We start from the raw sequence: 17644 nt of genomic DNA, 5'->3' as shown, positions 1-17644 counted from the left end.
GTTAACTAATACAATTAGAGCAAGGCAGGTGTTAACTAATACAATTAGAGCAAGACCTATTCATTAATGAAAATGTAACCTAAGATGTGGGAAGCGTATGGGTATGCAGGATGTGCACATTAACACTCAAGGATGCACAGTGGGTACATATGTAGACAGGCAGAAGGGAAGATGATTTTTATTCATTCATTCATTTGACAGACACTCATAAGGGCCTTTCAACTGAGTCCCAGGGGGCCAAAAAGAGCTGTAGGTGTTGGCCTTCAAGGGCTCACAGTAAAATGGGAACCTGCTACAGACGGGTTCACTAGATCTCTGGTTTAAAAAGCCTTTACTAGTTTTTAAAGCCTTTAAATACCACCTTCTTTCTCATTCTTGGGAACTTTTTTTAAGTTTCAGAAATCTTTTCCACTTATACTGTGTGGCTCTTTCAACATATTCTATTGGTTTATTTAATAATGTGTATATTTTAAGATACACACTATTATTTCTACTGCTGTTACACTGGAAAAGGGCTTTACATCTAGTGATGAACCAAATCTCAAAATCACACACTTTATAAACATGGGGTTAGCCAAAAAGTTTGCTTGGTTTTCCCATAAGATGGCTCTATAGTGCTTAGCTGTCTTTAACTTCATTTGAAACAATTTTGTTAGACTATCATGACAGCTGTCATATCAGCATGCACTTAAAAAAACTTATCAAAATTAGTGAATTTTTGTATAGCCATTTTAATACTGAACAGGGAAGAAAAAAGAAACATTTTGGTATATTATGCTTTATTATTTCAAGAAAGGGAAAAATGCAACTGAAATGCAAAAAATAGATTTGTGCAGCATACAGAAAAGGTGCTGTTGACTGACTGAATGGGTCAGAAGTGGTTTGCAAAGTTTCGTGCTGGAGATTTCTTGTTGGACAATGCTCCACAGCCTGGTAGACCCGTTTAAGTTGACAGTGATCAAATCTAGATATTAATTGAGAACAATCAACATTATACCATGCAGCAGATAGCTGACACAACTCAGAATATCCAAATCAACTGTTGAAAATCATTTGTACGTGTTTGAGTCTGTTAATTGCTTTGATGTTTGGGTTCTACATATGTTAAGTGAAAAAAATCTTCTTGATTGTATTTCTACATGCAACTCTGTACTTAAGTGTAAGAAAAATGTTCTGCTTTTAAAACAAATTGGGACAGGCAATGAAAAGAGGATACTGTACAATAATGTGGAATGGAAGAGATTGGGGGCAAGCGAAATGAACTACCACCAACTACACCGAAGGCCAGTCGTCATCCAAAGAAGGAATACGGTAAGACTGGAAGAGAGTCCTCTATTATGAGCTCCTTCTGGAAAATCAAATGCTTCATTCCAACAAGTACTGCACCCAATCAGACCAACTCTAAGCAGTACTTGATGAAAAACGTCCAGAATTAGTCAACAGAAAACACAGACGTTCATAGGAATAACGCAAGACTGCATGTTTCTCTGCTGACCTGACAACAACTGTTACAGCTTGGCTGGGAAGTTCTGAGTCACTCACCATATTTACCAGACATCACATCTTAGACTTCCATTTATTTCGGTCTTTACAAATTATCTTAATGAAAAAAATTTCAATCCTCTGGAAGACTGTAAAAAGTACATGGAACAGTTGTTTGCTCAAAAAGATTAAAAGTTTTGGGAAGATGGAATCATGAAGTTGCCTGAAAATGGCAGAAGGTAGTGGAACAAAATGGTGGACATGTTGTTCAATGAAGTTCTTGATGAAAATGAAAATTTCCTCTGGGCTTAACTCATGGCTCCAAATTATTTCCTTTTCAACTATTAGAAATCAAACCTTATTCCATCTAAAGAAAATTTTAAATCAAAGGTGTGTGGCTATGATGGGAAAGCTCATTCTAGACCAATACTCTCACAAAGCAAAAACAGAAAAGCTGGATAAAATAAACATTTAAAAACTGATTTGAAGAGGTCCAACACCAAGACGGCAGGGGCAGCAGGGCCAGGACTTAGCCCCTCTCCCTAGAACCTGCCTCCTGTGGGCAGCAGGAACCGGTGGAGTGGCAGCGAGGAGCACGGGACCTGGCAGAGCTGGAGCAGAAGCCAAGTCTGGGGCAGCCAAGCAGCCCAGCCGGGAGGGGCAAGCCTTCAGAGAGGGGGGATGGCAAAGAAATGGGCCCAAAGGCCGGGGGTTTCCCTCAACACACTCACAGACTAAGCTGCACGGTAAGAGATGGCTTAAAAAGAAGAGCAGAATTTCCAGCCATTTCATGCTGTCAGAAATATAAAAATTAGAATTTTGGAGCACTTTGAAGCTGCCTTGGGAAGCAACCCAAGCCGTCAGTTGGGACTCCTGCAGAGCTATCCCTAAGACTGGGGACAGGGTAGACTGGAACCAGAGCCCAGCTGAGCCTCAGCTGGACAGCAAAATAGCCCCCACAACAGTAGTGACCTCCAGACACAGAGGGAATGCTGACTGAAGTCTCTACAACTTTTGTACATAATCAAGGAGACACAAAAACACGGGGCCAAGCAACCAAAGAGACAACAGAAATGGCACCTTAGAAGGCCAGATACTGCAGCCATCAGCTGTGAATTTAATAATTAGTCTGTCCCAAAAAAGGACTGTAAGATGGAGAAATCCATCAGAGACCACACATCTACGAGAAACTGTCAAACTAAAATTTTAGAAACGAAAAATACTTTGGTGGTCAATTTTATGTGTCAACCTGACTATATCATGGGATACCCAGATTTTTACCTAAACATTATTCTTAGGTGAATCCGTGAAAGCGTTTTCAGATGAAATATTAGCATTTGAGTTGGTGGACTCAGTAAAACATGTTGCCTTTCCCTTCAGGGATTATAATATGATGTGATATGATTATATATGTGTGCATATATATATATATACGTATATATCCTATTGATTTTATTTCTCTGGAACCCTGACTAATATAACTACATAACTACTCAGTATCTCAGCAATAATATAAAAAAATACTGCTAAAAGCATTAAAAGAGGATGAATCTTAAATCCACTGAGTGAAAGGAACCAGTTTCAAAGGAACCAATATCACTAATTATGTGATTCCATTTACATAGAATTCTCAAAAACAAGACTGAAGTGTGAGAAAACAAATCAGTGGTTGCCAAGTATTTAGGTGAGGGTCAGTTGCAACTGTTAACAGAAAGTGTGAGGGAGCTTTTGGGACAGAGACTTACAACAGTCTCTATCTTGACTGTTGTAGGTACATAAATTTATACAGATTTTAAAAGTCATGAAACTATATACTGAAAAAGTTAAATCACTCTATATTAATTTATAAAATAAAATTTCAAGAAATAAAAAACTCAATAGATGGCTTGAACAGATAAGGGACACATGAGGAGTGACTTACAATGCTGCAAGGTAGATTGATCTCTTCTGGTTCTTCTGGTTCCTTTTGATGTCTGGCCAAATTAGAACCAGAGATCAAATTGCCAACATCTGTTGGGTCATCGAAAAAGCAAGTGAGTTCCAGAAAAACATCTACTCCTGCTTTATTGACTACACGAAAGCCTTTGACTGTGTGGATCACAATAAACTGTGGAAAATTCTTAAAGAGATGGGAATACCAGACCACCTTACCTGCCTCCTGAGAAATCTGTATGCAGGTCAAGAAGCAACAGTTAGAACTGGATATGGAACAACAGACTGGTTCCAAATTGGGAAAGGAGTATGTCAAGGCTGTATATTGTCACCTTGCTTATTTAACTTATATGCAGAGTACATCATGGGAAGTGCCAGGCTGGATGAACCACAAGCTGGAATTAAGATTGCTGGGAGAAATACCAATAACTTCAGATATGCAGATGACACTACCTTTATGGCAGGAAGCAAAGAAGAACTAAATAGCCTCTTGATGAAAGTGAAAGAGGAGAGTGAAAAAGCTGGCTTAAAACGCAACATTCAGAAAACTAAGATCATGGCATCTGGTCCCATCACTTCATGGCAAATAGATGGGGAAACAATGGAAACAGAGACCTTATTTTGGGAGGCTCCAAAATCACTGCAGATGATGACAGAAGCCATAAAATTAAAAGACACTTGCTCCTTGGAAGAAAAGCTATGAGCAACCTAGACAACATATTAAAAAGCAGAGACATTACTTTGCCAACAAACGTCCATCAAGTCAAAGCTATGGTTTTTCCAATATTTGTGTATGGATATGGGAGTTGGACTACAAAGACAGCTGAGCACCAAAGAACTGATGCTTTTGAACTGTGGTGTTGGAAAAGACTCTTGAGAGTCCCTTGGACAGCAAGGAGATCCAACCAGTCCATCCTAAAGGAAATCTGTCCTGAATATTCATTGGAAGGACTGATGCTGAAGCTGAAACTCCAATAGCTTGGACACCTGATGTGAAGAACTGACTCATTTGAAAAGACTTTAATGCTGGGAAAAACTGAAGGCACCAGGAGAAGGGGACGACAGAGGATGAGATGGTTGTTTGGCATCACCGACTCAATTAACATAAGTTTGAGTAAGCTCCAGGAGTTGGTGAAGGACAGGGAAGGCTGCCGTGCTGAAGTCCATGAGGTTACAAAGAGTTGGACGTGACTGAGCGACTCAAGTGAACTGAAGGTAGATTGAAATATGTCCACTGATTGAAACATGGAGATCAAAGGGATGGAAATAAAACCATAAGCATAAGGGACAAATGGGACTTGGGAGAAATCCTTAATGGTCACAGGACTGGAGCCCTAGAACATGAAAAGAGAGAAATAGAAGGTTACTGAAGCAATATTTAAAGAAATGGAGGGTAGTGATGAACAGAGGATATTCAGGGCAGTGAAAATACTCTATACAATACAGTTATGGTGAGTACATTATACATGTCATCATACATTTGTGAAAATCCAAAGAAGGAACACCACCAAAGTGAACCCTCATGTAAACTATGAGCTTCACATAATAATAATGTGTCAATATCCATTCATCACTCACAACAAAATGCACCACAGTAATGGCAAGATAATAATATGAGGAACATGTGTGTTTGTGTATGTGCATGTAGAAGTATATGAGAACTCTCTGTGATTCCCACTCGGTTTTTTGTAAATTTAAAATTTACCCCTTTTGGCTCTCTGAGCGGCACCATGGTGGTCAGCAAGAACAAGCGCCTTACGAAAGGAGGCAAAAAGGGAACCAAGAAGAAAGTGGTTGACCCATTTTCTAAAAAAGATCGGTATGATGTGAGAGCACCAGCTATGTTCAATATAAGGAATAGTGGGAAAACATTGGTCACGAGAACTCAAGGAACCAAAATCACATCTGATGGCCTCAAAGGTCGTGTTTTTGAAATGAGTCTTGCTGATCTGCAGAATGATGAAGTAGCATTTAGAAAATTCAAGCTAATTACTGAGGATGTTCAGGGCAAAAACTGCCTGACTAATTTTCATGGTATGGATCTGCTGCTGCTAAGTCACTTCAGTCGTGTCCGACTCTGTGTGACCCCACAGACAGCAGCCCACCAGGCTCCCCCGTCCCTGGGATTCTCCAGGCAAGAACACTGGAGTGGGTTGCCATTTCCTTCTCCAATGCATGAAAGTGAAAAGTGAAAGTGAAGTCGCTCAGTCGTGTCCGTCCCTCAGCGACCCCATGGACTGCAGCCTTCCAGGCTCCTCCATCCATGGCGTTTTCCAGGCAAGAGCACTGGAGTGGGGTGCCATTGCCTTCTCTGGGTATGGATCTTAGCCGTGACAAAATGTGCTCCATGGTCAAAAGATGGCAGACCATGACTGAAGCTCACATTGATGTCAAGACTACCGATGGTTACTTGCTTCGTCTGTTCAGTGTGGGTTTTACTAAAAAGCGCAACAATCAGATTCAGAAGACTTCTTATGCCCAGCACCAGCAGGTGCACCAGATCCGCAAGAAGATGATGGAAATCATGACCTGAGAGGTGCAGACAAATGACTTTAAAGAGGTGGTCAATAAATTGATTCCAGATAGCATTGGAAAAGACATAGAAAAGGCTTGCCAATCTATTTATCCGCTCCATGATGTCTTTGTTAGAAAAGTAAAAATGCTGAAGAAGCCCAAATTTGAATTGGGAAAACTCATGGAGCTACATGGTGAAGGTAGTAGTTCTGGAAAAGCTACCGGGGATGAGACAGGTGCTAAAGTTGAACGAGCTGATGGATATGAGCCACCAGTCCAAGAATCGGTTTAAAATGCAGACTCTTAATGGTGACAAATAAAAGATCTTATTTGTGGTATTTTTTTCCCTGATCATTCTTTTTAAATAACCTGACAGCTTTTTTAAGATGTTCTGATTTGTGGTGAAATTTTCTTACCTTTTTTGTGTATTTTATTTAGTTACTAAGTAGCCAAGAAAGGCTAAGATCTATTTTAAGCAGGAATGGTCTGAAAGTATTATAGATGGTGAATAAAAGGAAACCCTTTCTTTACATGGTTGAAGTTTTGAACGCAAAAGTCACTCAGTCGTATCTGACTCTTTGGCAAGAATACTGGAATAGGTTGCCATAGCCTTTAGGGATAATCCCAACCCAGGGACTGAGCCCAGGTCTCCTGCACTGGAGACAGAGTCTTTTCCATCTGAGCCACCACGGAAGCCAAGGTGGTTCTCAAATCTCTGAAAGGCTTATTAAAACATTGCAGGGCCTTGCTCCCAGAATTTCTGATGTAGATCTAGGATGAAGTCTGCAAGTCTGCAGTTTGCAAATTTTCAGGTGACTCTGGTGACAAGGAACCATACTTTGTGAACCACTGTCCTAAATCCCGCAGTGGAAAGAAAAGAGCATATTGCCATTTAGGTTTTTGCGGGTTTGTCTTTTAAAAATATAAATGCTGTCTTCTGTCCTCTAGAGGTAAATCCACCCCCCCACCCCCGAAAACGTTAATGGTCAAGCTGAAGTTGGCTAGACAAGTAGAGAAACAGGTTATTGGTCTCCTATTAAGTGGGCATTCGTCTGCCATCCAGTGTTTCCTAGTCACTCACCCATTCTGTTCTATACCTTCTCCGCTCAAATCTCTAATTTTTCATTCTCAGTTCAGCTGATGGCCTTGCTTCTTGAGAGTAAGAACCTCAGAATTTCCTGTTATTTGCACCCTGCCTCATGCTGGGAAAGACTGAGGGCAAAAGGAGAAAGGGGGTGGCAGCGGATGAGATAGATACCGTCACTGACTCAATGGACATGAATCCGCAAACTCTGGAAGACAGTGAAGGACAGAGATGCTTGGTGTGCTGCAGTCCGTGGGGGCGCAGAGTCAGACACAGAAGCATCAGATTCTACCCTCTGTTCTTGGCTCCATCAGTTCTCACCTTTTTCGTTATTCCTCTGCCAGTCTCAGCATACAAGTAAGTCCTCTGCCCTTCCAGATACACCCCTATTCAAGCTTATAGCAAAACTCGAAAGAGTTAGCCATATTTCTTGCACGTAATTTTACTTTTGCTTGAATCTATCGCAGTTGGGCTTTTTTCTCTTTCACACTTTTTTTTACACTCCACTGTTAAGGAAGCTGTTGCTGTTAGAATTAACAGATGTCATTGCTAAGCCAGTGGTTCATCCTTAGCTTTCATTTTACTTCTGTAACAGTGATAATTGACAGTTGCTTTTCTCCTGTGTTTCTTAACTGTATTCTGGAATTGGACCTCAAAGTCTTCCTCCCAGGTTGCTAGCTACTATTTACTAGTTTGTTTCAGGCCTCAGTGTTGGAGAGCCCTAGGCCTTTTATGTTTACCAATATTCTTTCTAAAAATAGTCTTACTCGATTTCTTGGTTTTAAATAAACTGTCTCAGAATTAAAAAAAAAAAAATTCAGTTCAGTTCTGTTCAGTCACTCCGCCATGTCCGACTCTTTGCGACCCCATGAACCACAGCACACCAGACCTCCCTATCCATCACCAACTCCTGGAGTCCACCCAAACCCATGTCCATCCAGTCAGTGATGCCATCCAGCCATCTCATTTAAAATTATGCCACATGAAATAAGTCAGAGTAAGACAAATACTCTATGATCTTATATGTAGAATCTTTTAAACCAGAAATCATAAAAACAGAGCAGATCCATTGTTTCCAGGGATGGCAGGGGGTACTTATGGGTAAATGTTGGTTGAAGTGTATAAATTTCCAGAATTAAGATAAGTGAGTCCCAGGGATAGAATATATAGCACAGTGACTACAGTTAACAATATGGTTATTATACACTTAATAGTTTCTAAATGAGTAGATCTTAAAACTTTTATCACCCACACCAAAAAAATGATCATGTGCGGCAATGAAAGTATGAACTAATGTTACTGTTTCAATTATTCTACAATACATATATATACACAATCACCTTAAATTTATGTAATATTATACATAAACTATATCTCAATGAGCTGGGAAGAATTTTAAACTGCTCTAAAAACAAAGTCTATTAGTATTTTTAATAAAAGGAAAATCATCCCAGCATCAGACTCACCCTTGAGCCCTTTCCATCTCAAGTTTCAAGCCCGAGCTGTAGCTCTGTAGGTGTCGCTGCTGTATGTTCTGATGACCACAGACAGAGTGGGCTGGAGTCAGAAACACTGCTCCAGGGTCTCCATCCGGTCAGCTCCAGCTCCTCCTCACAAATAAGTGTGAAAGGCAGTATCTTCTCTACCGTGACCTCACAGAAGATCACACAAGACAGGCTGATAGCACGGAGGAGGCATCAAAACAGCAGTTTTCTTTGTTCCATTCCAGTAAGGTGTCTTATGGTAAATATTCTCAAAAATAAACTCTCAAGCTCCCTTATATGCAGCTTCCATACAAGGAAACAATTGAAACAAATTTTGAAATGATTTATTTGAAACAAATCATGGGTAATTCTATGAGGAACTGTGCACATTTAGATATGCTAAAATTGCCACAAAGACAAAGACAGAGGATGTGATTGAAGCTTACAGAAAAATAGAAAAAGGTTCTCTTCAACCCATCTGAATCGCTTCTAATCTCTGTAACTAGAAAAAGCATAAACAACTTCAGGAGAGACAAGACAATGGAAAACACTCTGTTAAGGAAGTGACTGAATGCAACTTCATTTTATTTAGCAGGGAGGAGAATGTCTGAGACTGGAACTTCAATATGAATAATATCAATAAAAGAAGCAGAAAAGCGGGAAGGAAAAGAAGAAGAAGAGGAAGAAATCGTTTTCTCTCTTTCCTTGAGTGTTAAATGAATAGTTAGAGGAAGTCATAAATTTATCAGGCTTTAGCTATGGTCAAAACTGTAATAAAAATGTCCATCGTTAAATCCTGTACACATCTCTAAATTGTGCCGTTCTCCCACAATGTGTTTTTTAATTTGTTTTGGTCTCTCTCATATTCTTTTTTCTATTATTATTGCTGACTCAATCCCCAATTCCCACTTCAACAGTCAGTTCACTACTTTTAAATTGCTTTTCTTTTTCATGAGGTCCACATTAAAGCACTTTACAATACTTTTTACAATACTTTTGAAACTGTATCATTTGCTTTCATAGATACAGTGGGTAAATGTGATGTACGTGGCAATGTGAGAAGAAGCCCTCTGTCATTCTGACTTCTAAGCATAGAGCTAGGAAAACAAAGGCTGGAAGTACTCAACCTTCAGGAAGCAGATGCAGAGAGAATGTTTAGGGCAGTGGAATTACTCTGCATGATACTGTGATGGTTGCAACATGTTGTTACAGATTTGTCCAAACTCACAGATGTACAACATCAGGAGGGACTCCTAATGTAAACCGTGGGCTCTGGGTGATGATGACGTATCAATGTGGGTTTACTGATTGTAACAAATGTTTTCACAGTTGGGGAGGCCATGCATGAATGGAGGCAGGGAGAATATAGGGAATCTCTGCACCTTCCTCTCAACTTTGATGTGAACCTAAAAATGTCTTTTCACAACTAAAAATCTAAATTTAAAAAAAGGAAGCCCTTGCCTCCCGAGGCCTCTGAAACCTCCCTCAGGGGTTTTGCACATTCCCTCCTTCAGGAAAGTGAATCTGTCTTTGCTCTGACCCCCTGGGCATCAGGATGGCTTGTTCACGAATCTGGATTTGAGCTAATCTCTCGTGAAGTCAGACCTGCACTTACTCAAACGGGAGTGTCCACACGCTCCCCAGCGCAGAGTCTGTCCAGGGCAGAGCTGAGGGAAAGCTGAGGGAAGGCTGAAGCTCTCAGCACGCACGGCCTCCGAGTCTCAGTCCCCACAGTTTCCTAGCCCACGCACCCCATGGCTTCAAACATCAAGTCAGTTGGTCCCCAGTCACGTCACGTATCTGCCATCCTGCTTTTTCCTGCCGACTTCCCACCTGTCCACCTGTCCGAGCCCCGCATAGCAGCTTCACCTCAGGCAGAAAAGCCCTCATCAGAGAAATCTAACCCACCTGCAGTGGGCCTTCCAAGGGGGTGCTGGCCGTTAGCAGAGCCCTGTCACTTATTTTTAGCCTCCTCTGCAGCCTATGATTTTCACAAAGAAAAGTCTATCAATTCCAGCAGCAAAGACTGATTCCGGGCACAAAGTAGATCTCAAGGTGGCAGGAGTTCATGAAAATCCCTAGATATGCAAATACAAGCAACTGTTCCTAAAACAGTTTTACAACTATGTATCTTTGGAGGCATTCTGTTTTAGCGTTACACATAAAGCAGTGTCTGAATAAAGCATTACGGAACTAATACAAGTAAATACAATTCCGGAACAGGAAACCCTGAGAGACTGACTACTGAATCAGGGAAAGGCACAGTTTGCAGTCACAGTTTACCTTTCACGATCTGTGTAGGGTGAATCTTCTTTTATTCATTTCCCCTCTTTGTTAGTGGTCCATCTCCACTGTGTGGATGACATAGGGGATTTTTTTTAAGTGAGTGACCCATAAATAGAATTTCAGCCCCACATGGAACCTTTCTATCATCAGAGAAAAGATGAGCACTTTTAATACCGGGCAATGAAAAGAAACAATTTTGCTATGAATTTTGGAAGGATTATTTCCATCCACAGAACTCTGCAATGAAAGGAAGGCTTCTTAAGCTGGCATTATGCAATCCCCCTTCAGCATCATGCATCCCCTGAATCCAGGAGCCACTGTGCAGCAGGGAAGCACAGGACGAGCCCAGCATTAGGTCACTGGCCTGCAGAGCAAGGGCCTGCTCCTAGAATCTGCACACTCTGGTCAGGGAGGCCCGCTCTGGCCCACGGTGCCTGTGAGGGGACCCTGACACTAGTGAATTCCAACATTCCAGCACCTTCCTAAGAGCCAAGCACTCTGTACAGGAAAGGACTTCTACACTATAAACAGTTACTTCTGGAGCCTTTTTGCTTATAAGTATGTGAAAATATACTAAAATTTTATTCAGGGAAATCACACATGTACTTGACCCCATATTTTCTTTTTCCTGTTTATTTACCCCCAGGAAGACAGAAGTATAAGCTGAGTATTCTCAGATTCTTTCCTGAGAAACACTGAAAGGCAGGTCTTTTGGTCCTTGAAAAAATGAACTAAAATTTAAAAACTGTCATTTATATTCATCCCTAGTTTTAATGAGGTCAGACATAGCCAATGACTGCACAACTGCACATAACATCACCTGGAAATTTACACACAGTAAACAACGCGTGGACAAGATGCGGGTGGACAATACGGTTCTGGTACAAAAATGGAAACATTTCAATGGAATAGGATAGAAAACCCTAAAATAATACCATGCACTAATGGTCCATTAACCTATGACAAAGGAGGCAAGACTACACAATGGTGAAAAGACAGTCTCTTCAACAAATGGTGCTGGGGAAACTGGAAAGCCACATGTAAAAAAGTGAAAATAGATCATTCTTTAACTCCATACACAAAAATAAGCTCCAATGGATTAAAGACCTAAATGTGAGACTAGACTCCATACAACTGCTAGAGGAGAACACAGGCAGAACGCTCTGTGACATAAACCACAGCAACATATTTTTTTTGATCCATCTCCCAGAATAATGGAAATACAAACAAAAATTTTAAATGGGACCTACTTAAACTCAAAAGATTTGCACAGCAAAGGAAACAATAAACAAAACCAAAAGACAACCCACAAATTGGGAGAAAATATTTGTGAATGATGTTACTAATAAAGGATCAGTCTCCAAAATTTACAAACAGCTCATGACACTTACAGCATCAAAACAAACAACCCACTCAAAAAATGGGCAGAAGATCTAAACAGACATTTCTCCAAAGAAGACATACAGATGGCCAAGAGGTACATGAAAAGATGTTCAACATCACTAGTTATTAGAGAACTACAAATCAAAACCACAATGAGGTGTGACCTCTCACCAGCCAGAACGGCCATCGTCAAAAAATCCACAAACAGTAAATCTGGAGAGGGTGTGGAGAGAAGAGACTCCTCCTCCTGCGGATGGGAATGTAAACTGGTACAGCCACTATGGAGAACAGTATCGAGGTTCCTTAAAAAACTAAACATAGAGCTATCATAAGACCCTGCAGTTCCATTCCTGGGCATATATCCAGAGAAAAACATAGGATGAGATACTTTTTAATCACTACTGATGTCACAATCTCTATTCCTTGAGTTTTACCACTTTCAGTGTTTAAACTTTCAATAAATGCTACATATTTAAGAAGTCAATTGTGAACTTAAACTTGCATGATAGATCTCAAACAGAAATCCACATAAGAGCGTAAGCAAGAACTGATACAAAGACCGTCAGATCAGAAAAGAAGCTTCTTACCATGTTTATCGATGACACAGGACCAATGCTGTTAACATAGATGTCAACATCAATTACAGTGGGTTTTACTGTGGAGAAAACACAGGTATGTTAGTTAATACTCTGTGCCAGAAAGCGCGCCTCAACTTCCTCTGAGTCACACACTGACAGCTCAACAGCATACGGAAAAGTGGTGGATTTTTCTTTGGGACCTGCATGGCAGTTACAATTTTTAAATGATGAAGGATTCTTACATTTAGTAAATTTAATTGTGAAAAAACAGGATATTTATACACTGCAAGTTGCCAGTGACAGATGACTATGATACTCTAAAAGTCTTTGTTTAGCTGATTATACGACAGAGAAAACATAAAAAGGTTAAATATAAGACATCACATAAGAAATGTCAAAGTTATGCTATGAAATCAAACCTAAGTAATGAGTAATATTGGAGAAGGAAATGGGAACCGACTCCAGTATTCTTGCCTGGAGAATTCCATGGACAGAGAAGCCCGGTGGGCTATAGTCCATGGAGTCACCAAGAGTCAGACACGACTGAGCAACTAATACACACCCACACAATGAGTAATATCAGGGACAATTCAAGTTATTTATCCATTACTTTGGTGGAACTCAAAGCAAAGATCTGGAGAATACATATACCAAAAGAGATTAAGAAATGTTCATTGTTATCATTATTACGTAAAGACACATACGCATATCACAGATTTCAAATTCTGCAACTCAGAAAAGAATAACACTTCAGTAAATCAAGGAATTACCATTCCAACTATGAGGTAGTAAAATTCATACAACAAAAAACTGTAATATCTAACTGTGCATCAGAGGTAAAATTAGCTCATTTAACCTTAAAGAAAATCAGTTCCCCTCTCCTTGGCAGAAATGGAACTTGAAAGACCAGTAATGAGATTCCCGAAACAAACTCCAAGTCAGGGGTCTGTGCCACCAGAAAGGAGGTGGCTTCCTTTCCCCAGCACTAAGCAACTGATTGGTACGGGGAGAAGAACACCAATTTCAGAGTATTTCTGCTCTGCTGCTGCTGCTGCTGCTAAGTCGCTTCAGTCGTGTCTGACTCTGTGCCACCCCATAGACGGCAGCCCACCAGGCTCCCCCATCCCTGGAATTCTCCAGGCAAGAACACTGGAGTGGGTTGCCATTTCCTTCTCCAATGCATGAAAGTGAAAAGTGAAAGTGAAGTCGTTCAGTCGTGTCTGACTCTTCATGACCCCATGGACTGCAGCCTACCAGGCTCCTCCGTCCATGGGATTTTCCAGGCAAGAGTACTGAAGTGGGTTGCCATTGCCTTCTCCATTTCTGGCCTGGAGGAACATAAATAAGACTCCTGAACCTCTGCATATAAGCAAGGTATTTCTACGGAAACAAGAGTGTTTGTATCAGCAATTATTACAATAAGCTTCCTCCAGTTTTGCTAAATAAGTAATCATTGATGAGTGGCACCTGTCAGCTCAAGTCTGTTGTTCAATTACATACCCAGCAGTCTGCAGCCTGAGCCATGTTATTCAGACCTTCATGAAAATAAAAATAATGATAATAAACTGGAGTCAACTATTCTGTCAGCACAACCAAGTCATGTTAGCTTCAGAGCTGTTGGCATTTTGGAAAACACCCCAATATGATTCTATGAACTATGCACATAGTGTTTAAATTTTGTTAAAGGACTGTTCAGCATTTTAAACTGAGCTTTGCTAACTACTTTGAACAGCAAGTAGCATCTTTCTTCAACTTAATTGGATTCAGCAAATATTCTGTCTCCAAATGCTGCATAACCTTATTAATGTTATACAAAGGTTGTGTTAAGTCAGTCAGTTGAGGACCTACTTTTTGCAAGAGATTTTTTCTGGTTGTTTCATGGTATTTACCAGACTTTAGGTTTCCAGAGCTTTTAATCTTATTAAATAAAAAGGATCTACAGATGTAAAGCCTTAACAACTTGAAGCGGGAAGTATCAAATAAGTATTAAGTGCAATAGTATAATAAAGGTTTTAAGAGAAGAGTTTGGAAAACACACACACACACACAAAACCTGGGAGAAAAGCTGTTTTAAGCAACTTCTCCTTTAAGCAGTGTCATGCTAAAGTAAGAAGAATCTAGGAATGTGGCCCTGACAGTGGTACTCAGGAAACAGGGCGGCCACAGGAGGCTCAAGATTTACAACTCAAGGACTAGAGATTAAGCCATAATAAATGATTTTCAACAGCATGTCAAGACCATTCAGTGGGGAAAAAGTATTTACAACAAATGGTGTTATGTAAACTGGATACCCACAAGCAAAAAAATGAAGTCGAACCCTTACACAATATAGAAAAATTAACTCAAAATGGATCAGAAACCAAAAGGATGGTTTGAAACTACAAAATTCTTTGAAGAAAACACAGGAGAAAAGCTTAATGACACTGAATTTGGTAATGATTTCTTAAATATGACACCAAAAGCACAGGCAATAAAAGAAAAAGATAAACTGGACTACATCAAGATTAAAAAGTTCAGTTTATATTTTTTTGCATCAAAGGACACAATTAACATAGTGGATTGCTGTTGTTGTTGTTGTTTGTTTGCTAAGTCATGTCTGACTCTTCTGTGGTCCATGGATTGTAGTCTGCCAAGCTCCTTTATTCATGGCATTTCCCAGACAAGAATATTAGAGTGGTTTGCCATTTCCCTCTCCAGGAGACCTTCCCGACCCAGGGATCAAAACTGCATTTCCTGCATTGGCAGGCAGATTCTTTACCACTGAGTCACATAGGAAGCCCAACACAGTGGACAGGCAACCTGTATAATGGGAAAAAACATCTGGAAATCATGTATGTTGTAAGTTTGATATCCAAAAAATAAAAAAGACTCCCAAAACTCAACAACAAATAAGCAAAAGAACCTGACTTAAAAATGGGTAAAGGACTTAAGGCAAAAGAGACAAACAATGACCAATAGGCACATGAAAATATACTTAACATTATTAGTCACTGGGGAAAGGCAAATCAAAACAGCTTCGTATCCATTATGATGACTGCTATTTAAATTTTTAAAAAACATAAATTAGCCAATCACAGACACACTGTGCTTCCACTTATATGAGGCAACTACAGTAGTCAAACTCACAGAGGTAGGAGGGAGAATGGGGGCTGCCAAGAGCTGGAAGGCAGAGACAATGCAAAGTCAGTGCTTAAAGGCTACAGTTTCAGCTACACAAAATGAAGAGCTCTAGAGATGGATGGTGGTCATAGTTGCACAATAATCTGAATGTACTAAATACCACCGAGCTGCACACTTGAAAGTGGTTAAAATCGCAAATTTATGTGCATTTTACCAGAAATTTTTTAAAAACATTAAGCTCTGGGTAGTTGGGAGAAGGATGAAGGGTTACACAGATGCAAGAAAGTCAGGAATGAGGGGAGAAGGGATGGCAAGTTTCTGAGTGAAAAGGAACAGATTCTATTGAAGAAGAGCATAAAATAGGACTGATGGAGTTGAGTCCTCTGCATTTAGTTCAAAAATGAATTTGCTTTCAAGTTTTCATTTCATTTCTATCTTGGAAATCTATTTGGAAATTCTGTCATGCAATTCTATTTGGAAATCACTATTTCCTAAAAACTCAGAATTTGTATATTTGAGAAGAATCATTCTCATAACCTGTGCAACATAAATGAACACTGCAGAGCTGCCTAGGGTAAGTTTTGCTAAGAGTCAACCACATTTGTTTCCTCGAAAGACTGACGGCACCCAAAGAGGAATTACAGGGACTATACTTTCTACTTGCCTCTGCCACAATACTAATGCAGATTTTTGTTTGGTTGCTGTTCTTTGCCCAATCCTGAACCTTCTCATGGAGAAGGAAATGGCAACCCACTCCAGTGTTCTTGCCTGGAGAATCCCAGGGACGGGGCAGCCTGGTGGGCTGCCGTCTATGGGGTCGCACAGAGTCAGACATGACTGAAGCGACTTAGCAGCAGCAGTGGCTTATGCTTCCCACTCTGGGACACTAAACTACAGTCAGGTCTAATTCCACCACTGGTGCTCCTACTGATTTTGCAGGTTTTGGCAGTTTCTGGGGCACACAGCCACCATCTTTGAATGCAAGGAGTTAGAGTGTCCTGTCGACAATGTTATCTTGTCTGTCTGGGATGCCCAGTCTTTTCTCTGGACTCCCTCAGCTGTATCATACTAGCCCCGTTAAAGGATCCTCAAAGCAACCAATTCTGGTCTTCTCCCTGGGGTCTGACACCTGAGCGTGAGCCTTGGCACCCTGCCCCTAACTTCTGCCATGGGTTCAAGCATCTGAGCTGCTTCTCAGCTAGGAAATGCTGTTCAGCAATGAGGTCTGTGATGAATTCTCTCCATTTTGCCTTTGGGGAAATCACTGTTGTGCTCCCCTCTGAGGTTCCAAAGCTCCCTCCTGTCCTTACCTGTGAGGGGCTTTCCCAGTGTATGGAAACTTTTCCTCCTTCTCCACAACTCCCTCCCCAGGGTACAGGTTCTCATCCTGAAAGACTCTGTCTCTTCTTTTCCCCTCTTTTCCCCTTTTTTATAAAAACATATTTTATTTTATTTGAAGGATAACTGCTTTACAATATTGTGTTGGTTTCTGCCATACATCAACATGAATCAGCCATAGGTATATATGTTCCCTCCCTTGTGAACCTCCCTCCCCCCTTCCACCCCATCCCACATCTCTAGGTCATTACAGAGCCCCAGTTTGAGTTACTTGAGGCATACAGCAAGTTCCCACTGGCTATCTATTTACATATGGCAGTGTATATGTTTCCATGCTACTCTCCCCATTAGTCCCATCCTCTCCTTCCTCCCTCTGCCTTGTGTCCATAAGTCTGTTCTCTACATCTATATCTTCACTGCTGCCCTGAAAATAGGTTCATCAG

The 17644-nt window shown here is 40.6% G+C and overlaps 1 protein-coding gene and 1 pseudogene across 1 annotated transcript in view; one reads left to right on the top strand and one right to left on the bottom strand.

Moving 5' to 3' along the window:
* GABRG3 (gamma-aminobutyric acid type A receptor gamma3 subunit) overlaps nucleotides 1-17644 on the bottom strand; it is an 846789-nt gene that overhangs the window by 757287 nt on the left and 71858 nt on the right. Inside the window, exon 3 of the mRNA XM_027521318.1 lies at nucleotides 12753-12820. Within this exon, the coding sequence (XP_027377119.1) occupies nucleotides 12753-12820 (68 nt within the window). The remainder of the gene's footprint in view (nucleotides 1-12752; nucleotides 12821-17644) is intronic.
* On the top strand, nucleotides 5130-6266 carry LOC113879672 (annotated as a pseudogene).

This window comes from Bos indicus x Bos taurus, chromosome 21, assembly GCF_003369695.1.
Source record: "Bos indicus x Bos taurus breed Angus x Brahman F1 hybrid chromosome 21, Bos_hybrid_MaternalHap_v2.0, whole genome shotgun sequence".
Classification (NCBI taxonomy): domain Eukaryota; kingdom Metazoa; phylum Chordata; class Mammalia; order Artiodactyla; family Bovidae; genus Bos; species Bos indicus x Bos taurus.
The sequence above is the reverse complement of the archived record's forward strand: the minus strand, read 5'-3'. Positions and strand labels throughout refer to the sequence as shown.